General features: G+C 59.9%; 5 protein-coding genes across 5 annotated transcripts; 4 read left to right on the top strand and 1 right to left on the bottom strand.

Annotated features, from left to right (window-relative positions):
* Window positions 1-1,507: 1,507 nt before the first annotated feature.
* Window positions 1,508-3,141, top strand: SLS55_007789 (uncharacterized protein; the record flags this gene model as incomplete). Its single annotated transcript, XM_066779204.1, has 2 exons — window positions 1,508-1,813; window positions 1,864-3,141. 2 exons carry the CDS (start codon window positions 1,508-1,510, stop codon window positions 3,139-3,141), a joined length of 1,584 nt encoding a protein of 527 aa, XP_066630008.1.
* A 658-nt stretch (window positions 3,142-3,799) lies between these two features.
* Window positions 3,800-5,198, top strand: SLS55_007788 (uncharacterized protein; the record flags this gene model as incomplete). Its single annotated transcript, XM_066779203.1, has 2 exons — window positions 3,800-4,014; window positions 4,091-5,198. The coding sequence occupies 2 exons, from the start codon at window positions 3,800-3,802 to the stop codon at window positions 5,196-5,198; spliced, it is 1,323 nt and encodes a 440-aa protein (XP_066630007.1).
* Window positions 5,199-7,732: 2,534 nt separating this feature from the next.
* On the top strand, window positions 7,733-9,686 carry SLS55_007787 (uncharacterized protein; the record flags this gene model as incomplete). Its single annotated transcript, XM_066779202.1, has 2 exons — window positions 7,733-7,837; window positions 7,995-9,686. The coding sequence occupies 2 exons, from the start codon at window positions 7,733-7,735 to the stop codon at window positions 9,684-9,686; spliced, it is 1,797 nt and encodes a 598-aa protein (XP_066630006.1).
* Window positions 9,687-10,639: 953 nt separating this feature from the next.
* Window positions 10,640-11,368, top strand: RPS12 (40S ribosomal protein eS12; the record flags this gene model as incomplete). Its single annotated transcript, XM_066779201.1, has 3 exons — window positions 10,640-10,642; window positions 10,860-11,178; window positions 11,244-11,368. 3 exons carry the CDS (start codon window positions 10,640-10,642, stop codon window positions 11,366-11,368), a joined length of 447 nt encoding a protein of 148 aa, XP_066630005.1.
* A 3,095-nt stretch (window positions 11,369-14,463) lies between these two features.
* Window positions 14,464-16,903, bottom strand: SLS55_007785 (uncharacterized protein; the record flags this gene model as incomplete). The annotated part of the gene is made up of 3 exons (XM_066779200.1): window positions 14,464-16,191; window positions 16,737-16,744; window positions 16,900-16,903. 3 exons carry the CDS (start codon window positions 16,901-16,903, stop codon window positions 14,464-14,466), a joined length of 1,740 nt encoding a protein of 579 aa, XP_066630004.1.
* Between the last annotated feature and the right edge of the window lie 3,297 nt (window positions 16,904-20,200).

Here is a 20,200-nt window from a genome sequence, read left to right as displayed (position 1 = left end):
AAAACACTCCCGTGAGCAAACCGAATCAGAAAAGGCAGGGACATAGCATGTCAGATGGCCATCTATATGGATATGACGTATGAGAGGTAGGGTCTTATTTGTCTTAGGGGATAGCTGCAAAGCTAGGGACTTTACTGCCTCTGCAAAGGATGGCTGGTTTGTGCTACTGAATTAACTTTACATTCTCAGCAAGGTTTGACATAGTATAGCTGATGTAAGCGTTCGATGATGTTCGTCGTTTCTTCACTTGCCGTGTTGATTGGCACCTGCGCACACCCACTTCTCCGCAACTGAATATCAACGCAAGGCTAGCACATTCAAATTGCGACCGGTAGATGATTGGGATTTGGAGCTGCCCTTGAAACTGGCTTCAAGATCATCCGAAGCCCGCAGAAGGGAGGAAGCCAACATCCATGCAGCGGTAAGTATCCGAGATATCCGTGATACTGCAGCAATAAAGTATCGCGGCAGGGCCGGTACGGGCGCATGATAGTTCTGAGTGCGTAAACAGGCTCAGCGCGGAAACAAAAGGGTCTGCTCTCGGCCGAGAAGCTTACTGTAGATATTGACAGCGGATAGACTTTGTGTGGGCACGGTCTTTGTTCGCACAGTAACTGCCCCAGTCTTTTTTCTGTCTTTCTTTCTTTTTTTTTTTTTTTGGGAGGAAGGAAAGTAACAAAGTGCGCATCAACTGCACATAGGAGATTGGTCTTGAAACTTCCGAGAGCCTCGGATAACCGAGGAAAAGTGAAGGTGTGTTGTTGTTTTCGTTGTCGTTCCCATAGCCGACTCTCAACTGCCGAAGTGGTTGAGTCAGCAGCCAGCAACGACCACGTTGAGGCAGACCAGCTACATCATCGCCCGTGGAGACCGGCAGATACGATCGGGAGTGCGCAGAAGGCTGTGCGGCGCTACGAATCGGTGGTAAAACACCCATTTTCACGTCAAAGAAGCCAGTCGTTGCTGCTGGTTCGGATACCTTGAGAAGTGCATCTTTACACGAAAAGGTCGAGTGATGTCAGAAAGCCCGGAGGCTAGGCCGAGCCAGCCTAAGGAGAAAAGGGGAGGAAGTGTGCGCCAGATCTGGTCGGCGGCACCCGGATGTTCCCCCGCGTTCCCCATGATCGAACGCGCAAGTGTGGGGCACCCATGCAGCCTCCTGCTCCACAAATCAGAGAGCGGCTTATCGACCTCCTTGGTTACCGAGCGGCGCCACAGCCTGTGATCTCCCAGTGGGAGCTTATGACCGATGCTCAACTGCCGAGCGACCTCCTGCGTCCTCAGCCGCCTGCCACCGCGGACGCCTATCAGGTTTCATGTCTTGTGCTCAAGCATTTCTGTAGTTCGTCCCATGGACAGCCATGGTCCCCCTCGGGAATGGCGGCAGTAGTCCCACCTGCTATCGCCATGCTGCCGACCCCATGGCCGCTGGTTTATATACCATGGTCCTCCCCGCCCCATCAAGAGCTTCATCTGAGCTCTTCAACACGCCAGACACCCTCCCACGATGTTGCTCAACGAGGTCGTACCGTTTCTCATCCAGCACTGGCCTGCCGTACTCGCCGCAGTAGTTGTCATCCACATCCTTCGAAACAAGTTCAACAAAGGCCTCCACAAGTATCCGGGTCCGGCTCTTGCGGCGTATACGGACTGGTGGCGGCTCATTGATGTATGGGGCCGGAAAACGGAGCAAACACACATCCACCTCCATCAGAAGTATGGAGATTTCGTCAGGGTTGGTCCCAACGTCATCTCCATTGCGGATCCGAAGGCCATCAAGACAATCTATGGCTTGAACAAGGGAATGACCAAGGTGAGCATAGCCATTTCCATGCTTCAAACGTGGCGCTTACAAACGAGCAGTCCGACTTCTACCCCATCCAACAAGCCACCGCTGGTGGCCACCGCGTCTGGTCTCTCTTCTCCACCAAGGACGAGGACTGGCACGCAAAGTACAGACGCTGCATCAACGGGGCCTTCGCCATGAGCGCGCTCGTGTCGTACGAGCCGCTGGTGGACTCGACCGTCAACTACTTCCTCGACCAGACGGACAAGTTCTTCGCGTCGACGGGCCAGGTGTGCAACTTCAACCGCTGGCTGCAGTTCTTCGCCTTCGACGTCATCGGCGAGCTCACGTGGAGCAAGCGGCTCGGCTACATCGAGAAGAACGAGGACGTCGACGACATCGTCGGCTTCTTGGGCAAGTTCCTCAGCTACTGCGCCGTCGTCGGCCAGCAGCCGTGGCTCGACCTCCTCATCGACAAGAACCCGGTCAAGCTGGCGCTCCAGCGCTACGGCCTCATCGGCAAGGTCTTCCCCATCACCAAGTTCGCCCTGACCCGCCAGTCGGAGCGCGCGGGCGAGATGGAGAAGATCCGGCAGCACGGCCTGCAGCAGGATAGCAAGAAAGGTGGCGGCATCGACCTGCTCAGCAAATTCACGGGCGCGCTGCACGACCACCCGGACTTCATGACGGACCGCATGGTGCTGGCGGCGTCGGTCAGCATGGTGTTCGCGGGGTCGGAGACGACGGGCATCAGCCTCAGCGCGGCCTTCTACTACCTGCTCCGGCACCCGCGCGTCTACGGCAAGCTGATGCGGGAGCTGGACGAGGCGGTGCGCAACGGGAGCATCGTCGACCGCGAGAACGGCGCGGTGACGTGGGGCGAGGCGCAGAAGCTGCCGTACCTGGACGCCGTCGTGCAGGAGACGTTCCGCATGCACCCGGCCGCCGGCCTGATGCTCGAGCGCGTCGCCCCGCCGCAGGGCATCACCGTGTGCGGCCGCTTCATCCCCGGCGGCACCATCGTCGGGTGCAACGCGTGGGTGCTGCACAGGCGGCCCGAGGTCTTCGGCGAGGACGCGCACGAGTATCGGCCGGAAAGGTGGCTGGAGGCCGGCGGGGATAAGTTGAGGGAGATGAAGGCGACCATGTTCCAGTTCGGCGGCGGGTCCAGGACGTGTCTCGGCAAGAACATCAGCTTGCTGGAGATCTACAAGCTGGTGCCCAGCTTCTTGAGGAGGTTCGAGGTCGAGCTGGAGTATCCCGGCCAGGAGTGGAAGACGCAGAACCACTGGTTCGTTCGCCAGGTCGAGTTCAACACCAGGTTCAGGCCCAGGCCGCTCCACGCTACCGTGTAGATCACGAATGATGACTGCGAGGTGTCTTCATTGCCTTTGTTTCCAGCCGGCGTTAGCAAGGAGTAATCGATTGGCGATATCGCGTTGGTTCCGGGCACCTTATAATTAGATGAAAATCCATGCAAACCTTCATTTTCCCGTACATGCTACCTCAAGAGGCGATGGATGTTGAGCGATTCCGCTCACTGGCCGATGAAAGGGTGGCTTGCGGCGTGGTCCTGACTTCATCGAGTGCAGGAGTCGATTTGGGTGAATGATGAAGAGTCGTGTTCGGTTGTTGGAGGAAGACGTTGCCGAGCTGATGTCGGCGCGCTGGACCCTCTGCCGGCGCCGCACGACCTTTCCGAACGTCAACGCCGACACTCTGTCCTGCTCCGTTAGATTGACATCAACGTAGACGCAGTCCGTGCCAGTATTTGCATTCGTTCTCAATAGCATCTCATTTTTGCTGGAGTTTGGAGGCGATCAAAGGTTCAGAAGCACCAATCTGCGAAAACAGCAATTTGATGTGACGGCCCGCCGTCTAATGGAAACTCAACCCCACTATAGCTGCATATCAGCCGAACCACAAACAGTACATATCAACCGTCCCTATCTTCGTTCCAGCCATCAATCCCTTTCATACATCGCCAATCTTTTTGTCCAACCTTCATCCAACATGGCCGCATCAGTCAAGAGTCCCGGGGCTACTGCCGTCCTCGAGGCAGCAAAAGCACGCTTTGTCGAACGTAACCCCAAATCCCTCGAGATCCACAAGGAGGCAGTCCTCAGCCTGCCAGGAGGCAACACGCGCACCGTCCTCCACACCGCGCCCTTCCCCGTCAGCATGGCGCGCGGCGACGGCTACCAAGTCTACTCCGAAGACGGCCACACGTACGCATATATACCCACCTCCCCAGCAGTCCTCACAAAAGAGAAACCCCAAAACCAAAAAACTAACAATCCACAGCTACACCGACCTCACCGGCGAATTCACCGCCGCCCTCTACGGCCACTCCCACCCCACCCTCTTCTCCACCATCACAGACACCCTCTCCCGCACCGGCCTCAACCTGGGCGCCACGACCCGCCACGACGCCGCCTTCGCCCGCGCCCTCTGCGCGCGCTTCCGCCTCGCGCGCGTGCGCTTCTGCAACTCGGGGACCGAGGCCAACCTTTACGCGCTCGCCGCCGCGCGCGCCTTCACGCGCGGCCGCCGCCGGGTCGTCGTCTTCCGCGGGGCTTACCACGGCGGCGTGCTGTCGTTCGCGCACGGCGTCGCGCCCAACTGCGTCGACCGCGCCGACTGGGTCGTCGTCGATCGGTACAACGACGCGGATGCGGCGAGGCGGGCGATACGAGAGACCGAAGGCGTCGCGGCCGTGCTGGTCGAGGCGATGCAGGGCGCCGGTGGGTGCGTGCCGGCGACCCGCGACTTCCTGATGGCGGCGCGCGAGGCGGCGAGGGAGGTCGGCGCCGTGTTCGTGCTGGACGAGGTCATGACGAGCCGCATGGGCCGCCGCGGGCTGCAGGGCGTCGTCGAAGGGTTGGAGCCGGACCTGACGACGTTTGGGAAGTGGCTGGGCGGCGGGCTGGCGTTTGGCGCGTTCGGCGGCCGGGAGGACGTCATGGGCGTGTTCGACCCGACGAGGGAGGGCGCGTTGGCGCAGAGCGGGACGTTCAATAACAATTCGTTGGTGATGAGGGCGGGCTTGGTCGGGATGACGGAGGTGTTTACCGAGGAGGTGGCTGAGGGGTTTATGCGGGTTGGGGAGGCGTTTTTGGCGAGGTTGAGGGAGGTCACGAAGGGCACGAAGGCGACCTTCACCGGCGTGGGGACGGTGCTCTGCCTGCATGTTACGGATGAGGGTGTCAGGGATATCGTGCGGGTGGATGAGGTGGAGGAGAGGGATGATCTGAAAGATATCTTCTGGATGGAGATGATGGAGGAGGGCTTCTGGATTACGAGGCGTGGCATGATTGCGCTGATTCTGGGTACGCCCGAGAGTGAGTTGGATAGGTTCGTCGAGTGCGTGAAGGCGTTCCTTGAAAGGCATAGAGATTTGATGGCCCTGTAGTCTTACAAAAGGAGGGACTACCTCCCCATCCGTCGTTAGACTACTTCCATATGAGTAAGCTCCTGGAAAGGCAAGGAGTTAGTAGATGGCTCGCACCTAACTGCCTCCGATTCCTTGTTGCCTCGTTTCCTGTTTTTGCGGAGGGCAAGGCGTCAGCGTTCAGATATACGATCGGCCAGATATGCGGAGAGAACGTCCTATAGATGACCGGCTCAGATTCAACGCTAAAGTCAGCCTTAAGGCGTGGCACCGTTTGCGCAGTGCGATGTGTATGCCGATCATATAGTAATGATCTATGGGTAGCACGTTCCGCATAGATTGAGATTCAGCTTATCCATTGTATTATGAGTCAGTGCGCGACACTGGAGTGTTAGAGAAGTAACAAGCTGAGCCACTCAGTGACCAAACCTAGCTCATGAAAGTACGCAGTCTGCTCGCAAGCCAGAGGCGCTGGGCATTGGAGGCAAGGCTTCAGACGTGATTGTCAAGTTCGGGTTGGACAATGGCTCGCGACATGAGTTACACTGCTGTGTAGGCGATGCTAGTAGCATTGTCGTACTGCAGATTTTCGTCCTACCTTTAGTGAGCTCTACCAGTTCGACCATGGTCCAACAGGACTGCTGGTTGGGACTTCCAGCACGTAAAACGAACGCACTCGAGGGTCGATATCTACCTTCCCCTGACCGTACTGCTGGTGCGGTACCGGATGGTCCCAGGAAACAATGCCACTTCACTGAGACATGCTGGCAGCCACCTATGGCAACGACCTATGCCACGAGACAGTCGCTTGTCAAGACAACGAGGAGGTTAGGTTCCACAACTGTCCTAAGCTCTAGGCTGCATGGGTTGCGACAGATAAGCCTCCCCGCATGCACCTTCGAGTGGTCCTGGTGGAGCTGAAGTGTTTTGTGGCAAAGGCACCGATCAAACATGTCAACCCCGCCCGTAACCACGGATCATCGGCCAGCACAGAAGGTGGTGGGAACGCTTGCACCACAGACCCAGGAGTGGTTCGATAGGCGGGCAGTTCTGCGTCAGAGTAGCGGCTCCCTCCAGGCTGCCGCCACCGTTCCCCGCAGACACCACGAGGTGTGTCTGAGACACCCCACTTTCGGCGGGAAGGGCGATTGAGTTGTATGAATCAATGGCCAAGTTTCGGCTCAGCCTCGCCACCAGCGCGCGAAGCGCAGCGGTGGACATGTGAGGGGTCGCCTGCATGCATGGAGGCACGGTCCCGTGTTGGTTTTCTGGAAAGCGACGAAGAAGCAGGCCGGCCCCGTTTATCTCCTCCTGATCTCCAAGCGCGGTGAGCTCGACGATGGTTTGGCGGTGAATGCGGCTGACATTTCAGCGCTGCTGCGGGCGGTTCGTGTAAGGCAGCGCTGCGCAGTCGGAAGGGCGCGGGTCGGGGGCTGTCTGCTTGAATAGGGCGTGCGAAGTTCCTTTTTCAGGCGGCGACGGGCTCACAGACCATTGGGCCTGGCGCGTTCATGCAAACGAGATATAAAAGGCAACGGCGGCTTGGGAGGGGCCCCCCGCCACACCACCCGGCGATAGACGGCCAGCCTGTCGGAGCCGCACAGATGGACGGCGCAGGTGACGTGTTGTGGGGACGAGCGTGCGAGGCGTCGTCCGCTGGGTTGGCGGAGAGACGGTGAAGACGCGGGTCGGCGGCGAAGGGCAGTGGGCGGCGCCGGCCAGCCATTCGTTTGTCTCGACTGCACGAGCGACGCGACGCGACGATCCCCGGCGGATCACGCAGCCGCCATCCACCACGGCACCACCTCTCATGGCGGCGCGAGCTAGGTAGAGGCGCCTGTCACAGCTACCCAACGGCCGATAGTTGCTGCGCTGCAGAGCTTGGTGCAGCCCCTGGCCGCGAAAAACCATGAGAAGAATGAAGAACTCGAAATTGCAAACGCCGCGGTCGCCAATAGCTGGCCGTTATGCGCTCGCACGTCTCGGCTGCAGGCCCCGCCGTCGGGCGTTAGAGGGACGGGGCAGGGGTGTTGAATGGCCGGGCCAGACGAGATGCTTCCCAATAACAAGCCCGCCGTCTCGTGCTGCACCGCAGCTCGCGCGCCGCCATTGTCCTCCGCTCGCTACTCCTCTCCGCCTGCGACTGCGAGCCTCAGCCCTGCGCTGCCTGCAGAGCCCGCACCAGCCCCTCGGTCCGACGCGCGCACGTTCCGGACTGTCATCTGGCCTTCATATCCGCCGTGCCGCCCGCCTCAGCTGCAATTTCGCTGCGAGCCCCCGAGCCGATGCGCCGCCCACACCCACTCTCGCCCGTCCCGCTGTCTCTCTAGCCCCTCGAGCACAGCGGTGCCTGTAGCATCCCTAGACTGCCATCCGACGCATAGCGTGACCGCCTAAGTGGGCACCTGAGGGGACTCTGCTTCCTTCTCGCGCCGCCGACGAAACCACCCGGCACCACATCCCTGTCGCCCTCTGCGCTCCGCCTCAACACCGTCCACCAACCCTCCCTCTTTTGCAGCGCGCCCGCCACCGCTGAGCGGCACCCTCCCCCCCGCATGGCGATGGTGTCTCACGCGCAGACCGTCACTACCATCACGCCTCCCGCCTCCGCGCATGGCGAACGCAGCTCCTGGGACTTCGCTGTCCCCATAAGTCCCGAGGTGCGTGCCCTTCCTGAACTGCCCGAGCGTGCGGCCCTGCGTCTCCTCGAGCGTTGGCTCTGCCCTGCACACTAGCTCTAGCATCCGCTCAGGGTCCCGATGGTGAAGCCTGTCTCGTCCAAGAAACTAGTCGCACTAACGTCATAGGTCCCACCAGAACGTGACTTTCGATCATTACATTTCAAACGATCTCGCCGGAAAGACCTATTCACCCCGCCAACCGCTCAGCGGCCAACCAAACGGATTCCCTCGAGCCGTCCAGCACCGCTCCAACACCTTTGACTCTGCGCGTTCCAACAAGTCGGGGCATGTTGACGCTCACCTTGTGCCCAGCCGAGTCGACGCCGTAGCCAGAAAGCCGAGTGGGCAGAGCGAGGCCGACAGTCTGCTCGACATGCAGAAGAACGGAGACAAGCGGAGGGTCCCCAACGGCGTCCAGTCGAACGAGAAGGACGGCACCGAGCGCAACCAGTCGTACTGGATTCACCGCGACAAGCTCGCTCAGATTGAGCGCCACGAGCTGGAAGAAGCAGGATTCCTCCCTCGCGACGGTGGAAGGTCGACAAGCAGAGATAGCAGCAGGTCGAGGGCTACATCTCGTAAGAGGGGCGACACCTCTACTAGCAGAGATGGCTTGAGAAACTTCTCTGGTGACGAGCCAAAGACACGCATGGTATCTCCGATTCCTGCAGAGGACGAGCCGGATGAGCACCGACACTCCAACGTTGTCACCGACTGGCGTTTCCGTGAGGAAGGTAGTGCTGAGAGGGAGAACAACTCAGGCAAGAAGGATCCTCCCAGGCCTGGTACCTCGAGGATCCCAATCCCCAAGCACACTCCAGCGCCGATCCCAGCGGAAGCTGTTGAGAGAGAAGCACCGCTGCCGCGCAGTCGGAGCGGAAGCCAGGTGTTGGGCGCCACGCCGGGACCTGACGGTATTGCTTACCGACGGAGGAGGGGCGGCAGTATCGGAAGCCAGGTGCTTCTGGATGATGTTTCTGATCAGGGAAGCTCGAACAATGGCGATATCGATTCGAAGAGGACCTCGCCTAAGAACGGGTCTCCGAACAAGGCCAAGATGCCCACGAGCAAAGTGCCGGCCTCGGGGAAGAGGACGCAGAGCAAGTCGCGCACTGGCTCGCAGACTAAACCCAAGTCGAGGACGAACTCTGGTACCAACAACAACGGCCGACCACGCACTGCCTCACGCCCGCAAACAGCTCGCCCCGAGGGAGAGGCGCCCTGGATTGCGACCATGTACAAGCCAGATCCCAGGTTGCCCCCGGAGCAACAGATTCTCCCAACGCACGCAAAGCGTATGGCACAGGAGCAGTGGGAGAAGGAAGGGAAAGTTGGGAACATCTACGACAAAGACTTCAGGCAGCTCAACGAGTACGACTACTCACAACACCGTCGTTCCACTGGCTCCATGTCCCCAGTCCTTCAGGACCCTCAACCGGAGCAATTCCAATCATTGGAGGTACAGCACATCCAGCCAAGGCCCGAGGAGAAGAGATTGGACAGGAGGGAATCGAAGAGAGAGGACAGGAAGGAGGAGAAGAAGGAGAAGAAGGAGGAGGTGCAGAAGGCCGAAGAGCCGAGCTCCAACTGGCCTTTGAACGCCTCCCCGAAGGTCGAGCAGAACGGCAGGCCTCAGACCGGTACAACGGAGAACCACGCCGGGTACAAGATCACTCCCAGCATTCCTACCTCGCCCGTTGCACCCAATATTACCACCACCGTCACGGCCCAGCACAGCCCCAAGCCCGAAACTATCAGGATGCCCGATCCTGGCGAGAAGGAAGAGGGGAAGCCCAAGAAGAGTGCTTGCTGCTGCGTGGTCATGTAACCACCCAACCCGTCGGGATTCCCACGCCACCACCATTTATATTCTTTAATCTTTCCAGCACTGCGCGACCTTTCCTTGCATCAATTCTGTTTCCGGGATATCTTCCATTACCGTACCATACCCTTGACACGGGCCTCGAAAAGCCCCTGTACAGCGACGCCTCCGTCTCATTTGTGTGTTTTCAACCGGCGTTTGGGAGCGAAAATAACTCGATACTACCCCCGGACGTTCCATTTGCTCTCTTTTCTTTTTGATAGCGTTCAGCGGCTCGGTATTTCTTTCTCTTTCGAAGCATAGCGCTCTGACGCTTCATTTCCGTCACCGCTCAAGACCAGCCTGCTTTCTTTTCAGTTCTAGAATGTTTCTGCGGCGGGCTCCAAGGCTTTCTCGAGTGGAGCGTGGTGGAGTTATCGGAAGGCGACAAGACTCAGTTGGGACGGCCATTTGCTTTCTCGGTTCAATAATTTCCTTTCCATTAGCAGGGGATTTGGAAAAGCGGCAAGGCGCGTGGGACGGATGGTTCTTGGATGATGTGTCATTGACACAGGAGAATCCGATAGCTGCGATTGAATGGCAGCGTTGAAATTGCTTTTTCCCTCGTGCAGTGCGGCTATCACGGTGTAATAAGAGAATTTGATATATTGAATCGAGCAACCGACCTTGGCGTGTAGATCGACTTAGGCGTGCTACCCGCCCATGGTCAGGGCGCAAGGCGAGGAGTCAAGCGCGTGAGGGGGGAGAGCACGAATTACGTGATCACGTGTGGGTGCGAGTCTCCGCTGGCCGCCAAGACCCGGGCCGACTCGCTTCACGGCACAGAGTGAGCTCGATCCGCAAAATCGACTATCGGGAAACTTTTCGACCGCTCGCAACCCACCAACGAACGACAACCCACAAGTCTCCGTCGCATCTCTTCGAGGAACACCCGACATCACATCCACCATCTAGTCACAATGGTAAGGAGATCCCGCGCCCCAAGACAGCCTCGCAATGAGGTTGTCGGCTACTTCAACCCGTAGCCCCTCCCACCCACCAACACGCCTCGTCCTGAGCCTCAGCCTCGTCGCCGGCACATCACCGTCGCGCCCTCAAACCATGAGATGCCGCCATGAAAAACCCGCATCCGGAAACATCGGAAACATCGAATGCTAACGCACGTCTTTGTGAACGCAGTCGGACGGAGAAGAGCCCACTTCCCCCGTTGAGCAGCAGCAGGAGGTCGAGGTTTCGGCCGATGCCTCCTCCGGCCAGATGTCGGTGCTCGACGCCCTCAAGGGCGTCCTGAAGCTGGCCCTGATCCACGACGGCCTCGCCCGCGGCCTGCGCGAGGCGTCCAAGGCCCTCGACCGCCGCCAGGCGCACATGTGCGTCCTCAACGAGGCGTGCGAGGAGGAGGCCTACAAGAAGCTCGTCGTCGCCCTCTGCTCCGAGCACAAGATCCCCCTCATCAAGGTTCCCGACGGCAAGCAGCTCGGCGAGTGGGCCGGTCTCTGTACGTTCTACCTCTCTCTCTTGCATTTTCTCCGTTGTGTTCGGTTGCTGACTGTCTATTTACAGGCCAGATCGACCGTGAGGGCAACGCCCGCAAGGTCGTCAACTGCTCTTGCGTCGTCGTCAAGGACTGGGGTGAGGAGTCTCAGGAGCGCAACATCCTCCTCAACTACTTCCAGACCGAGCAGTAAATGCGCTGCCTAGCTTTTTTCTTTTCTTGCACATACCCACCCCCAATGACGTGCTGCAACAAACGCTGCAAGACACGCATGGCCGATACGACTTGCTCGGGTTTCTCATGAGGGTGGAACCGGATTGGGATCTGGGCTTGAGTGAATGGGACATGTGATGCGCTTGTGGCGGGGAAAAGTGAAAAAGGGACATGAAAATGGTCTGGCTGGAAACGGAGAGGGAAAAATCAAGGCGCACGGTTGATGTGGATGTTGGCTCCCATTGTAGACGGAGAAATCAAAAACGTCAATCCGAAACCCAAGACTGCGACTTCTTTTCGATCGTTTGCGTGACCAGCATTCTCAACGCCACGTTCAAGTCGGCATTATGTTCAGGCATAGAGCTACCGGCCACCAGCACCATTGTGTCTAGAGAGATATGTCAAAAGACCAGTGTACAAAAGGAGCCAATATCAGCTAACTATCTTTCTCCACTCCCCCAGCCATACATAACCCACAGTCAAGCAAACACCAAACACCTTCCTTCTTCACTTCTCTCTCTCTGCCCCAGCCTGCAAAACCGACTATAACCATCTAGTAGCCCATTCCGCACCCATCATCCACTCCCACCACCACTCACCCCTTCTTACTTAATCCCACCGTCCGCTGCTGGAGCGCCCGCTCCCCAAAACCGCCGACGGCGGCTTCGGCACCGCAATCTCGACGTCCTGCGCGACCTTCTGCTTGACGCCCTTCTCGCGCTCGCGCAGCTCGCCCCACTCGCGCCGGATCTGCTCCGCGCGCCGCTCGCTGACGTCGGCGGTGCCCCAGACGTAGTTCCCCGCGCCGCCGCGGCCGGTGCGGGCGACGGGGACGGCTTCGGCGGCGGCGGCCTGTTGTTGCTGCTGATTGCCGTTACTTCCGGGACTGGTGGTGGTGGTGGGGGAGGCGGTTGTCGCGGTGTTCCACCAGTTGGAGCTGGAGTCGAGGTTGGCGAGGGGCGCGGCCGGGGGCTCGGCGGTGGAGGCCGCGGCCGAGGTGGTGGACGAGGGGACGGTGTCGGCGTTGACGAAGGTGCCGGTGGAGGCGAGGGCGCTGGGGGAGTACCAGTTGCCGGCGCCGCCGCGGCCCATGTGGCTGTATTCTTGCGGGGAGGCGGCGGTCGCCGTGTCCAACGGAGGGGCTGCTGCTGATGATGATGTGGTTGGGTGGTTGGCGGCTTCGAGGTCTTGGGCCTGTGGGCGGAAAAGGTTAGTTTGGTTTTTGTTCGGGGAGAAGGGAGGAAGGTGATTGGATCGAGTGGGAGTGAACCGAGACGGGGATTGTGGTTGGGGGACAACGCGTGTACGGCAGCTAGGCTCCGCTGTACGACGTCGATGGACGGAAGAGGTAACTCGACTGTGCTGACTAGAGAGAGCCGTGACGTCTCGCCAGCAGCAAGACCGTAAGCCTCCCCCCTCTACGCTTGTAGCGCTGTCCGACCCACCACGGCGTGCACTACCACGCCAGTACATGACTAGTCTACCTCGATGGCAGGAAACGTGGGCAATAGCTGGGCACGGGTCTCGGCTCATCCGTCTGACAGCTCACGCCAACGTCACACAGCCACGCAGGCCGAGTTCCAGAGGGTCCAGGCGCCACACAAAAACAGGTAGACGAGAATAGAAATGGGTGAGGAAACCGGGGCGCTTAGGACTCACCTCCGATGCACGCTGTTTGCTGGCCTCGGTGGCCTGCTGGATGTTACCTGCGCCTCCGCGTCCCCACATCCTTGCTTTTGTGTTTTGGTCGTTTGGCTTTCAGATGTATGTCTTGCTCTCCCCTGCTCTCATTCGCAGAAGCGCGGGTAGTTGTCGGTGCGCGGCACACGAAAGAAAGGGCTTCCTTCGGGCTTACGGCAAGCGAGAAAAGATAGGTAGAGAGCAAACGGGGATTGGTAGTACAAAAAGAGCACCAAAAGAAAAACACAAGAGGACTTTGGAAAAGCAAACCCTTCCCGAATCCGATCGCGTCCACTCGCGACTGACTTCGTCGTCAGTAAGAGGCTGGGCTCTCCCGGTTGCGTAGACGACCGAGGTAGGGGTGTGAAAGCTTAGGCCTGGATACACTCTCGACTCTTTCCGGGGCTTGCTTTGGCCGTGACGGCGAATCCAACAGCGATGTTGCTGGCTGAGCAGGTTACGGCGGGCGTGCACGTTCTGCCGTTGGACGAGTGGTAATATCGGAAGCTGCAGGCGCCAGGCAGACGTTTACCGGATACCGCAGGTCAGCAAGGAGTGTGTGCTGGACGAGTTGAATGAGGTGATGAGCTGGCGGCCTTGTGGAACGGCTTGCAGGCAGGTGATGCGTTCGCTGAAGCAGGATCTGGGGATTGCCGGACGAGTTCCCCGACAGAGGCAAGAGCGAGAGGGCTCGAGAGTCGGCACCGATGTCGGGTTTGACTCGCTGGCTTCTTGGGCGCGAGGCTTGAGCACGATAGAGGTTGCGTTCGTCGATCGGCAGACGGCAGAGGGCGGCAGTTACGATAAAGTTGTGGTCAGAGAAGCACGGCGAGCAATGTCTGGGCGCCGATGTGGGGTGCGGCGCGATAGCATCGGCCAAGGGGCGAGTGCCGCCTCGCTTGCGCTTGGGGCCGATGATGTCAACCCCGGCCAAGGCCCAAGCCCCTCTCCCCGCCAGCATCTCCTCCTTCAGCGGAACTCTCGGCACCAAGCGTGCAGCGCGCAGGGTTCCTGATCCCAGCCCGTCACCAGATGCATCGGGTCAATCGGGAGAACAATATGACTTTGCCCATTGATAGATACCTAGGTAGCGCGTACCAAAAGCCACAATCCAGCACAAAATCAAAACCGCCTCGACACAAGCCTGTCCGTAAGAGGCGCCTGCAGTTACTCCTGCCACCTGATCCACCCACTCCTGGTAAGACTCCGACCAAAGAAATACAAAGGAAATGAAGAACGAATGAGGCTCCTGGCTGCACCTGCGCATCGCCTCTGCTCCAGCCGTAGCATGGAGTCCGCAAAATCTCATCCACGAGAACTTAGGAAAGGGGAGAATGCAGTTCCATTCCCTACCCGGGCATCATAATACACGTAAACTTTTGACCAGCAGCGTCCTTAATCGCTGTCTTGCACCGCTCGTAGGACCGGATACAAACTGCGCTCCTCCTCCGACATGCCCGCCCCAGCAGAGCCGCGGTCTTCTGCGCTCTCCTGCTTGACGCCTGCCGACTGCTCGTCGTCGTATTCGCCGCGTTCGAGCTTCACCTTGATGAACGCGCGCAGTTCCTCGATCATGCGCATGTTCTGCACCCACGCCTCGTTGTCCTGCTCCGAACCGCCCTGTTCAGACTGGTGCTCGGAAGCAGCCTCAGACTGCTCACCAGGCGAACGGAGCGACGGATCAAGCGGAGGAGGCGACTGGATAGCGAGCTTGTGGACGTCCTTGCGCAGGCCGTCGCGGTCGACCGAGTTGCGGCGTGACGCACTAGGGGTGGAGTCGTTGTCTGAAACATCCATTGCATCCTCATCACGCGACGGGCGCGACTTCTGCAGCTGGTTGCCTGACCATCTCCTGCGACCGTCAGAGTCGAAAGGAGCAAGGTTGGGAGCGTTGCTGGTCGCCGGGTAGCTGCCAGCGATGTCCGACATGGCGCTGACGGAGGGGAGAGTCGGGTACATGGAGATGTTGGGTCGCGACACGGGAGAAATGGTCTGGCCAGAGTGGACAGAACCGGGGGATTGGCCTGAAGTATACGACATCACGCTCGATGCTGGAGTCAGCGCAGGAGTCTCAGTTGCCGGCGCAGAGAGGGGCGCGAGGGTGGTGGCGTGAGATGACTGAGGCTGCTGAGAGTGACTGCCCGGTGGCGAGTTGCTCGAGCGGTAGTTGAAGCCAGAGTGGAGATAGTGCGTACCCGGCTGAGCGACGCCAGCGGCCGCGGCCTGCTTGGGGTTCTCGTAGATAGTTGACTGGAGCTGCTCAAGGACCTGGTCCACGTCGATGAGGTCGCTCTTGGTCCTGAGGTTGGGCATGCTGGGCATGGGGAGCGAGTACTGGTGCGATGGAGTTGGACCATGGCCGGTAGGAGAGACCATGGCGGGTTGTGCGTGGTACTCTTGGCCGCCATAACCCGCGAGGAGAGGGAGCTGGCCCTGGATGCCAATGAGGCGCTGGCCAACGTCGTAGTAGGTCGTGGGGTCGATCTCGCGGCGCTTGACGCTGCCGAAGAATTCGTTCAGAGCATCCAAGGCAGCCCTCTTACGGACTTCGTAGTCGCTCTGGATGTTGCCGTGGTTGACGGCATAATAGACGGGGCCATAGGCCGAGTTGGTCTGCGAACCGCCGTAGAAGGCACCGCCAGCGGCGGCGCCGGGGTGGCCATAGGCAGAGTTGCCACCCATGCCATCCTGGTAGAAGCCGCTCGCTGCTCCAGCAAGCGCCTGCAAGTCAGCGACATCTGCCAGACATATTAGAACCAAGAAAACGGAGGGGAGGGGACTACGGTGCTGCTTGAACATCGCTGCGGGAGATGACTTACGCTTTCCAGACTGGCCGGGGTAGCCGCCTCCGGAGCTTCCGTGAGGGTTGCCGCGGTTGGGCTCGGGCGAGCGTAGGAGGACTGAGTCGTCGGCGTGCGTCTTCACGTGCTTCTTCAGATCCTGGGGACGCTTGAAGGCCTTGCCGCAGAAGTCGCACTTGTGCGGCTTCAACGGGACGTGGACGCGGATGTGCGAAGTGATGTGGTCACGCTTGACAGTCGTGGTGTGGCAGTTGCCCCACTGGCAGGTCAAGTTGAGGTTGTTGGTGCTCTTGCGACCAACGTGACGCTCGCAAACATGGTCCTGCACGCAATTAGCTTGCTGGCCGGGCGGCCGCAGGCGGGCGACTCACGTAAAGGAGCTCCGCAGTGCTCAGGCGCTCGCCGCAGTTCTGCCACTGGCAGGTAAGCGAGTCGCCGCCGCCGGTGGTGGGCGTCGCGGGCGCCTGGGGCTGGACGGGCGTCTGTGCCTGGGCGGGCTGCTGCGGCTGCTGCTGGGGAGTGCTCGCAGACTGCGCGGGCGCCTGAGCGGGCGCTGCAGAGGGGTTTTCAGCGATGGCCGACATGGCCAAGAGCGCGCGTGGTGGTGTTGAGTGGGCGTCGAGTCTTGGCTTGGCGGAAGCACAGAGCGCGTGGGTTGAGCGCAGGAAAAAAAGGGCAAAAGTGGCAGGCGCGGTGCAGCGGTGACAGATCTGCTAAGCGGACGCTCGTCGCGCTCTTGGGCACAGCGGAAATCTGGGAGTTAAGAGTCTCGTGCCGTCGCACGCCGGGCTTGGGAGAGGAGGACTGAGGGCTGGGGCGTGCGGGCGTTTTGAGATTTCTAGGCGTGCCGGGTCAGGCGGGGAGGACTTGGTCCGCTGCTTCTCGGCACAGCTGGGGGCGTTGGCGCAGCGTCGGACCAAGCAGCGCTGCTGGAGCAGGCGCCGGCTAATTATCCATTCGGGCGCCGACGGGCAGCACAGCCCCCTTCTGCGCGCGTTGCGTCGCTTTGCATTACGAGAAGTGGCCGCACCCATGCACCCGTGGGCGCCATGGCTCTTGGCATTCTTGCAACTTGCCTAGCGCGTCGCTCCGCCGGCACGTCGCAGCCTGCATCGCGCCCATTCGCCCACGCGCCCGTATCAGCCCAAGTCTGTCAGCCCTCCAGCCCGCGACTTGACCTCGCGCCCTCGCCGTCCCGGCCCCGCGCCTCCTCGCCAGCGCCCTCACCGCGCCCGTCGTGCAAGTTGCGGCCGCCCGGCAGCGCGCCAGCACGACTCAGCGCCCGCCGCGGCCTGCGCAACCACGGCCAGAACGTGCTCGCAGCCGCCCTGCGTCCCGCGGTGCGCGCTGCCGTCTGCCGGCTTGTCGCACCACTGCCAGAGTGCTTGTCCTGGCTCGCCCAGCCATTCTGCGCCCCTTGGCGGCGCCAGAGGCAGCTCCAAGACTCGCGGGCGAAGCGGAGCACCGGCCACTGAGCGCAATTACTTGGCCGCTGAGCGCGGAACGCTTGACGTCTTCGCGCCGTCTCGAATATCGCGCAGCCGCTCTTGGCCCAGCGGCCTCCCCCGTGGCCAAATAGCAGGGCCCTCCGGCCTCCGCACCTAGCAAGAAGGAGCCCCGACCATCCGAGCAGGCCCTCATCTCCCCTTCGTTTACGGCAAGATTGTCCCGGCCTCAGACGCACTCCTCACGCAGCCTCCATCCCTTTGCCTCCGCGTGCATCCAGCCCTCTGCGTCTTTGTCCACCATCAAGGAATGCAGAGCGCCCTGCATGGCGCCATTTGCCGGATCGACGGCATGGCCTGGCTCCGTCCGCGTGTTGTGCGCACCTAAGACCGGCTGGTGTTATTGCTGGCCCCGCCACGCCACCAGCCAGCCGGATGACTGAGATGAGCGGCGCCCGCAGTAACCGGCGGCGCTATTGTTGTTTTGCGCGTAGTCAGCATCGGCTGTGCCGTGCCTGATCCTGCTCACGCTATAGCGCCAACGCCTTCGCTTCTGCTGTCTGCTGTCTGCTGCGGAATACGCCAGTCGTCGCCCACTGTGCCCACCTGGCCAGTAACGCCCCTTAGCCAACCAGAATTAGGCATCTCAGGGCCGGGTCTGCATGTCCGCCGTCAGCTTGGCACTCCGCGCAGAAATAGGTAAACAGTCCTAGCCGTGCCGATCCCAAGCGTCTGAGTTCCAGACGGCTTGGGAGCTGCACTGCGCCTCTGGTACGTACGGAATCTCATGTTGCAGAATGACGCGGCATTTGCAGTGCTGTACTGCAGCCGGGCTGGTCGGAAATGGCGCCGATGTCGATGTTGGTACTTTTTGGTGCGTCAGTGTTTCTTCCTTGCCGCGCTGGACTCCTGTGTCGGGAAGCGGCGGGCTGAGATGCGGCCATGTTTCCCATCAATCATGGCCGCAAACACGCGCCCTCGCGGTCGAGAGGCCTGATCTCGTCCCGGGTCGACGTCAAAGGTGCAGTTAGTCCTGGTGCCAAGCTATTCTTCACGCCAAGCCCTACGACGTCCCTCTCCGCCCTTGCGTCAGCCTCACAATGAAAGACATAACGGCCGGAGATCTGCTCGGTTGTGGGTAGATTCCAGCCGTTCGGTTTCAGACAATCCAGGCACCGCCCAATCGCCACGCCCCGGCTTTGTCGCTTGCTTCAAGAATGCTATCCACCCTTCACGCCAGCGCTGCCACCCTTTCTTCAGGGGCTCTTTGCCCTACAGGGCGCTGGATCCGCCTTGCCTCATTGAGCGCATCCAAGTTGTGTATCGGATCTGCGCGCCGTCGTAACACGGCCATCATACACGCGCGCACTGCATCGTACTGGCGTCTAATCCCCACCAGAAATGAGAACAGGGACCGGTGCAGCACTGACATGGATGGGCGCGGTTAACCTTTGTTCCTGCAGAGGCACAGCCGACCGCGTTGCGATGGTGCGGAAATGACGGATCTGGACAGCGCGCTGTGGTCAGACGTATCTGCACGCTTTTAGAATCCGAGGCGCACCGTTGTTGTAATCCGAGGAGTTGACTCGTATAGTGACTTGCAGGGAGTCCGGGCACTTTGGAGAAAGCGCGCGCGGTAGTGCGTCTGCTATGCTGAAGTGAGCGCCCAGCCCCGCCTCCGCATTCGCAGCCACACCGCTGCTTCCGCTCTGCGCACGTCTCTCGGTAGGGTCCAGTTTCCCCGCGGAGCATCTTCGCCCGATGCCTCCTTCCGTATCTTCCAATTTCCTCATCAAAGGTGCAAACGGGCTAGGTTTCTAGCGCCCGGCGTCGCCGTGGAAGAAGCCGGGCGCCCTTGCTGAGACACGCTGGCCCGAATCGTGCAGTATGGCCCCTTGATGGGGATCCGTTGATCGTCTGCTGATTGTTGCTCATTTTCGTCCGGCTGCAGAAATTCATGACGATTAAACTGGAAGTCGAGATTCCTGGTTCTGGTTGAGGTGAGTAAGGGAGGCTCACGGGACCCTTGTCGCTGCATTTGTACTCCCACACGCGGCAGGTGCCGATTGTTGGTGCGACTTCTCCACTTCTTCACACTGCGATTGCGAAGTGTCCATGGAGACAGTCCTCTCGGGGTCTATCGCGTTCGCTGCTGTGAGGTTGACGTCTTCCTCTTTGCAGGAACTTCTCGTCACTCTCGTTGATGTTCAGGCGTATGTGCATGCTATTCCAGGGAAAAGAAAAGAAAGAAAGAAAAGAGAAAACATAAAACAACCCCCATGGGCAAGTCGACATTCCTCTACGACATGTCATATTTTGTCGAGCGCCATTGCCCCGTTCACGATTCCACAGCATTGTCTCAGAACGCTCCTCATGGCACCATGATACTTGTCAAAAAGACCAGAAGACAGGCTTGTCTACGACAAGCTTCACCCAGCAACTCTTCTTACCCGCTCGCAGGCACCCCGGCCAAACCCTGCAAGACAACCAAGAGTACCGCGTTCTGGGCTCCAAGATGCTGTGGACCGGCGCCTGTCGCCTCCCGCCCGTCCTATTCCCGGCATTCCCTCTTGACACGAGACGACGACCGGATAGCCGCTGACCCATGTGAGACCGGCACCTGCCACGACGGCCTGTCAGTGCAGTGTCTCGTTGTAAGACTCTCTTTCTTGCCTCCTATCCGACTGCAGTTGCCGCCGGGCACAGCCGCGCATGAAGGATGGTGTGACCAGCAGTCTCAGATGGATGCAGCGCTGTGGAAGTAGACGGCACGATTGAATGCGTGCATCGCTGGGCCGGGGGATGATGAAGCGGTGTGGCAACATCGCCGCGTGGGCGGGTTTGGGGCTGAGGTGGCTGGCAGGCTGCCGTTCGAGGACCCAGCGA

Source organism: Diplodia seriata (assembly GCF_021436955.1).
Source record: "Diplodia seriata strain FDS-637 chromosome Unknown scaffold_8, whole genome shotgun sequence".
NCBI lineage: Eukaryota > Fungi > Ascomycota > Dothideomycetes > Botryosphaeriales > Botryosphaeriaceae > Diplodia > Diplodia seriata.
The sequence above is the reverse complement of the archived record's forward strand: the minus strand, read 5'-3'. Positions and strand labels throughout refer to the sequence as shown.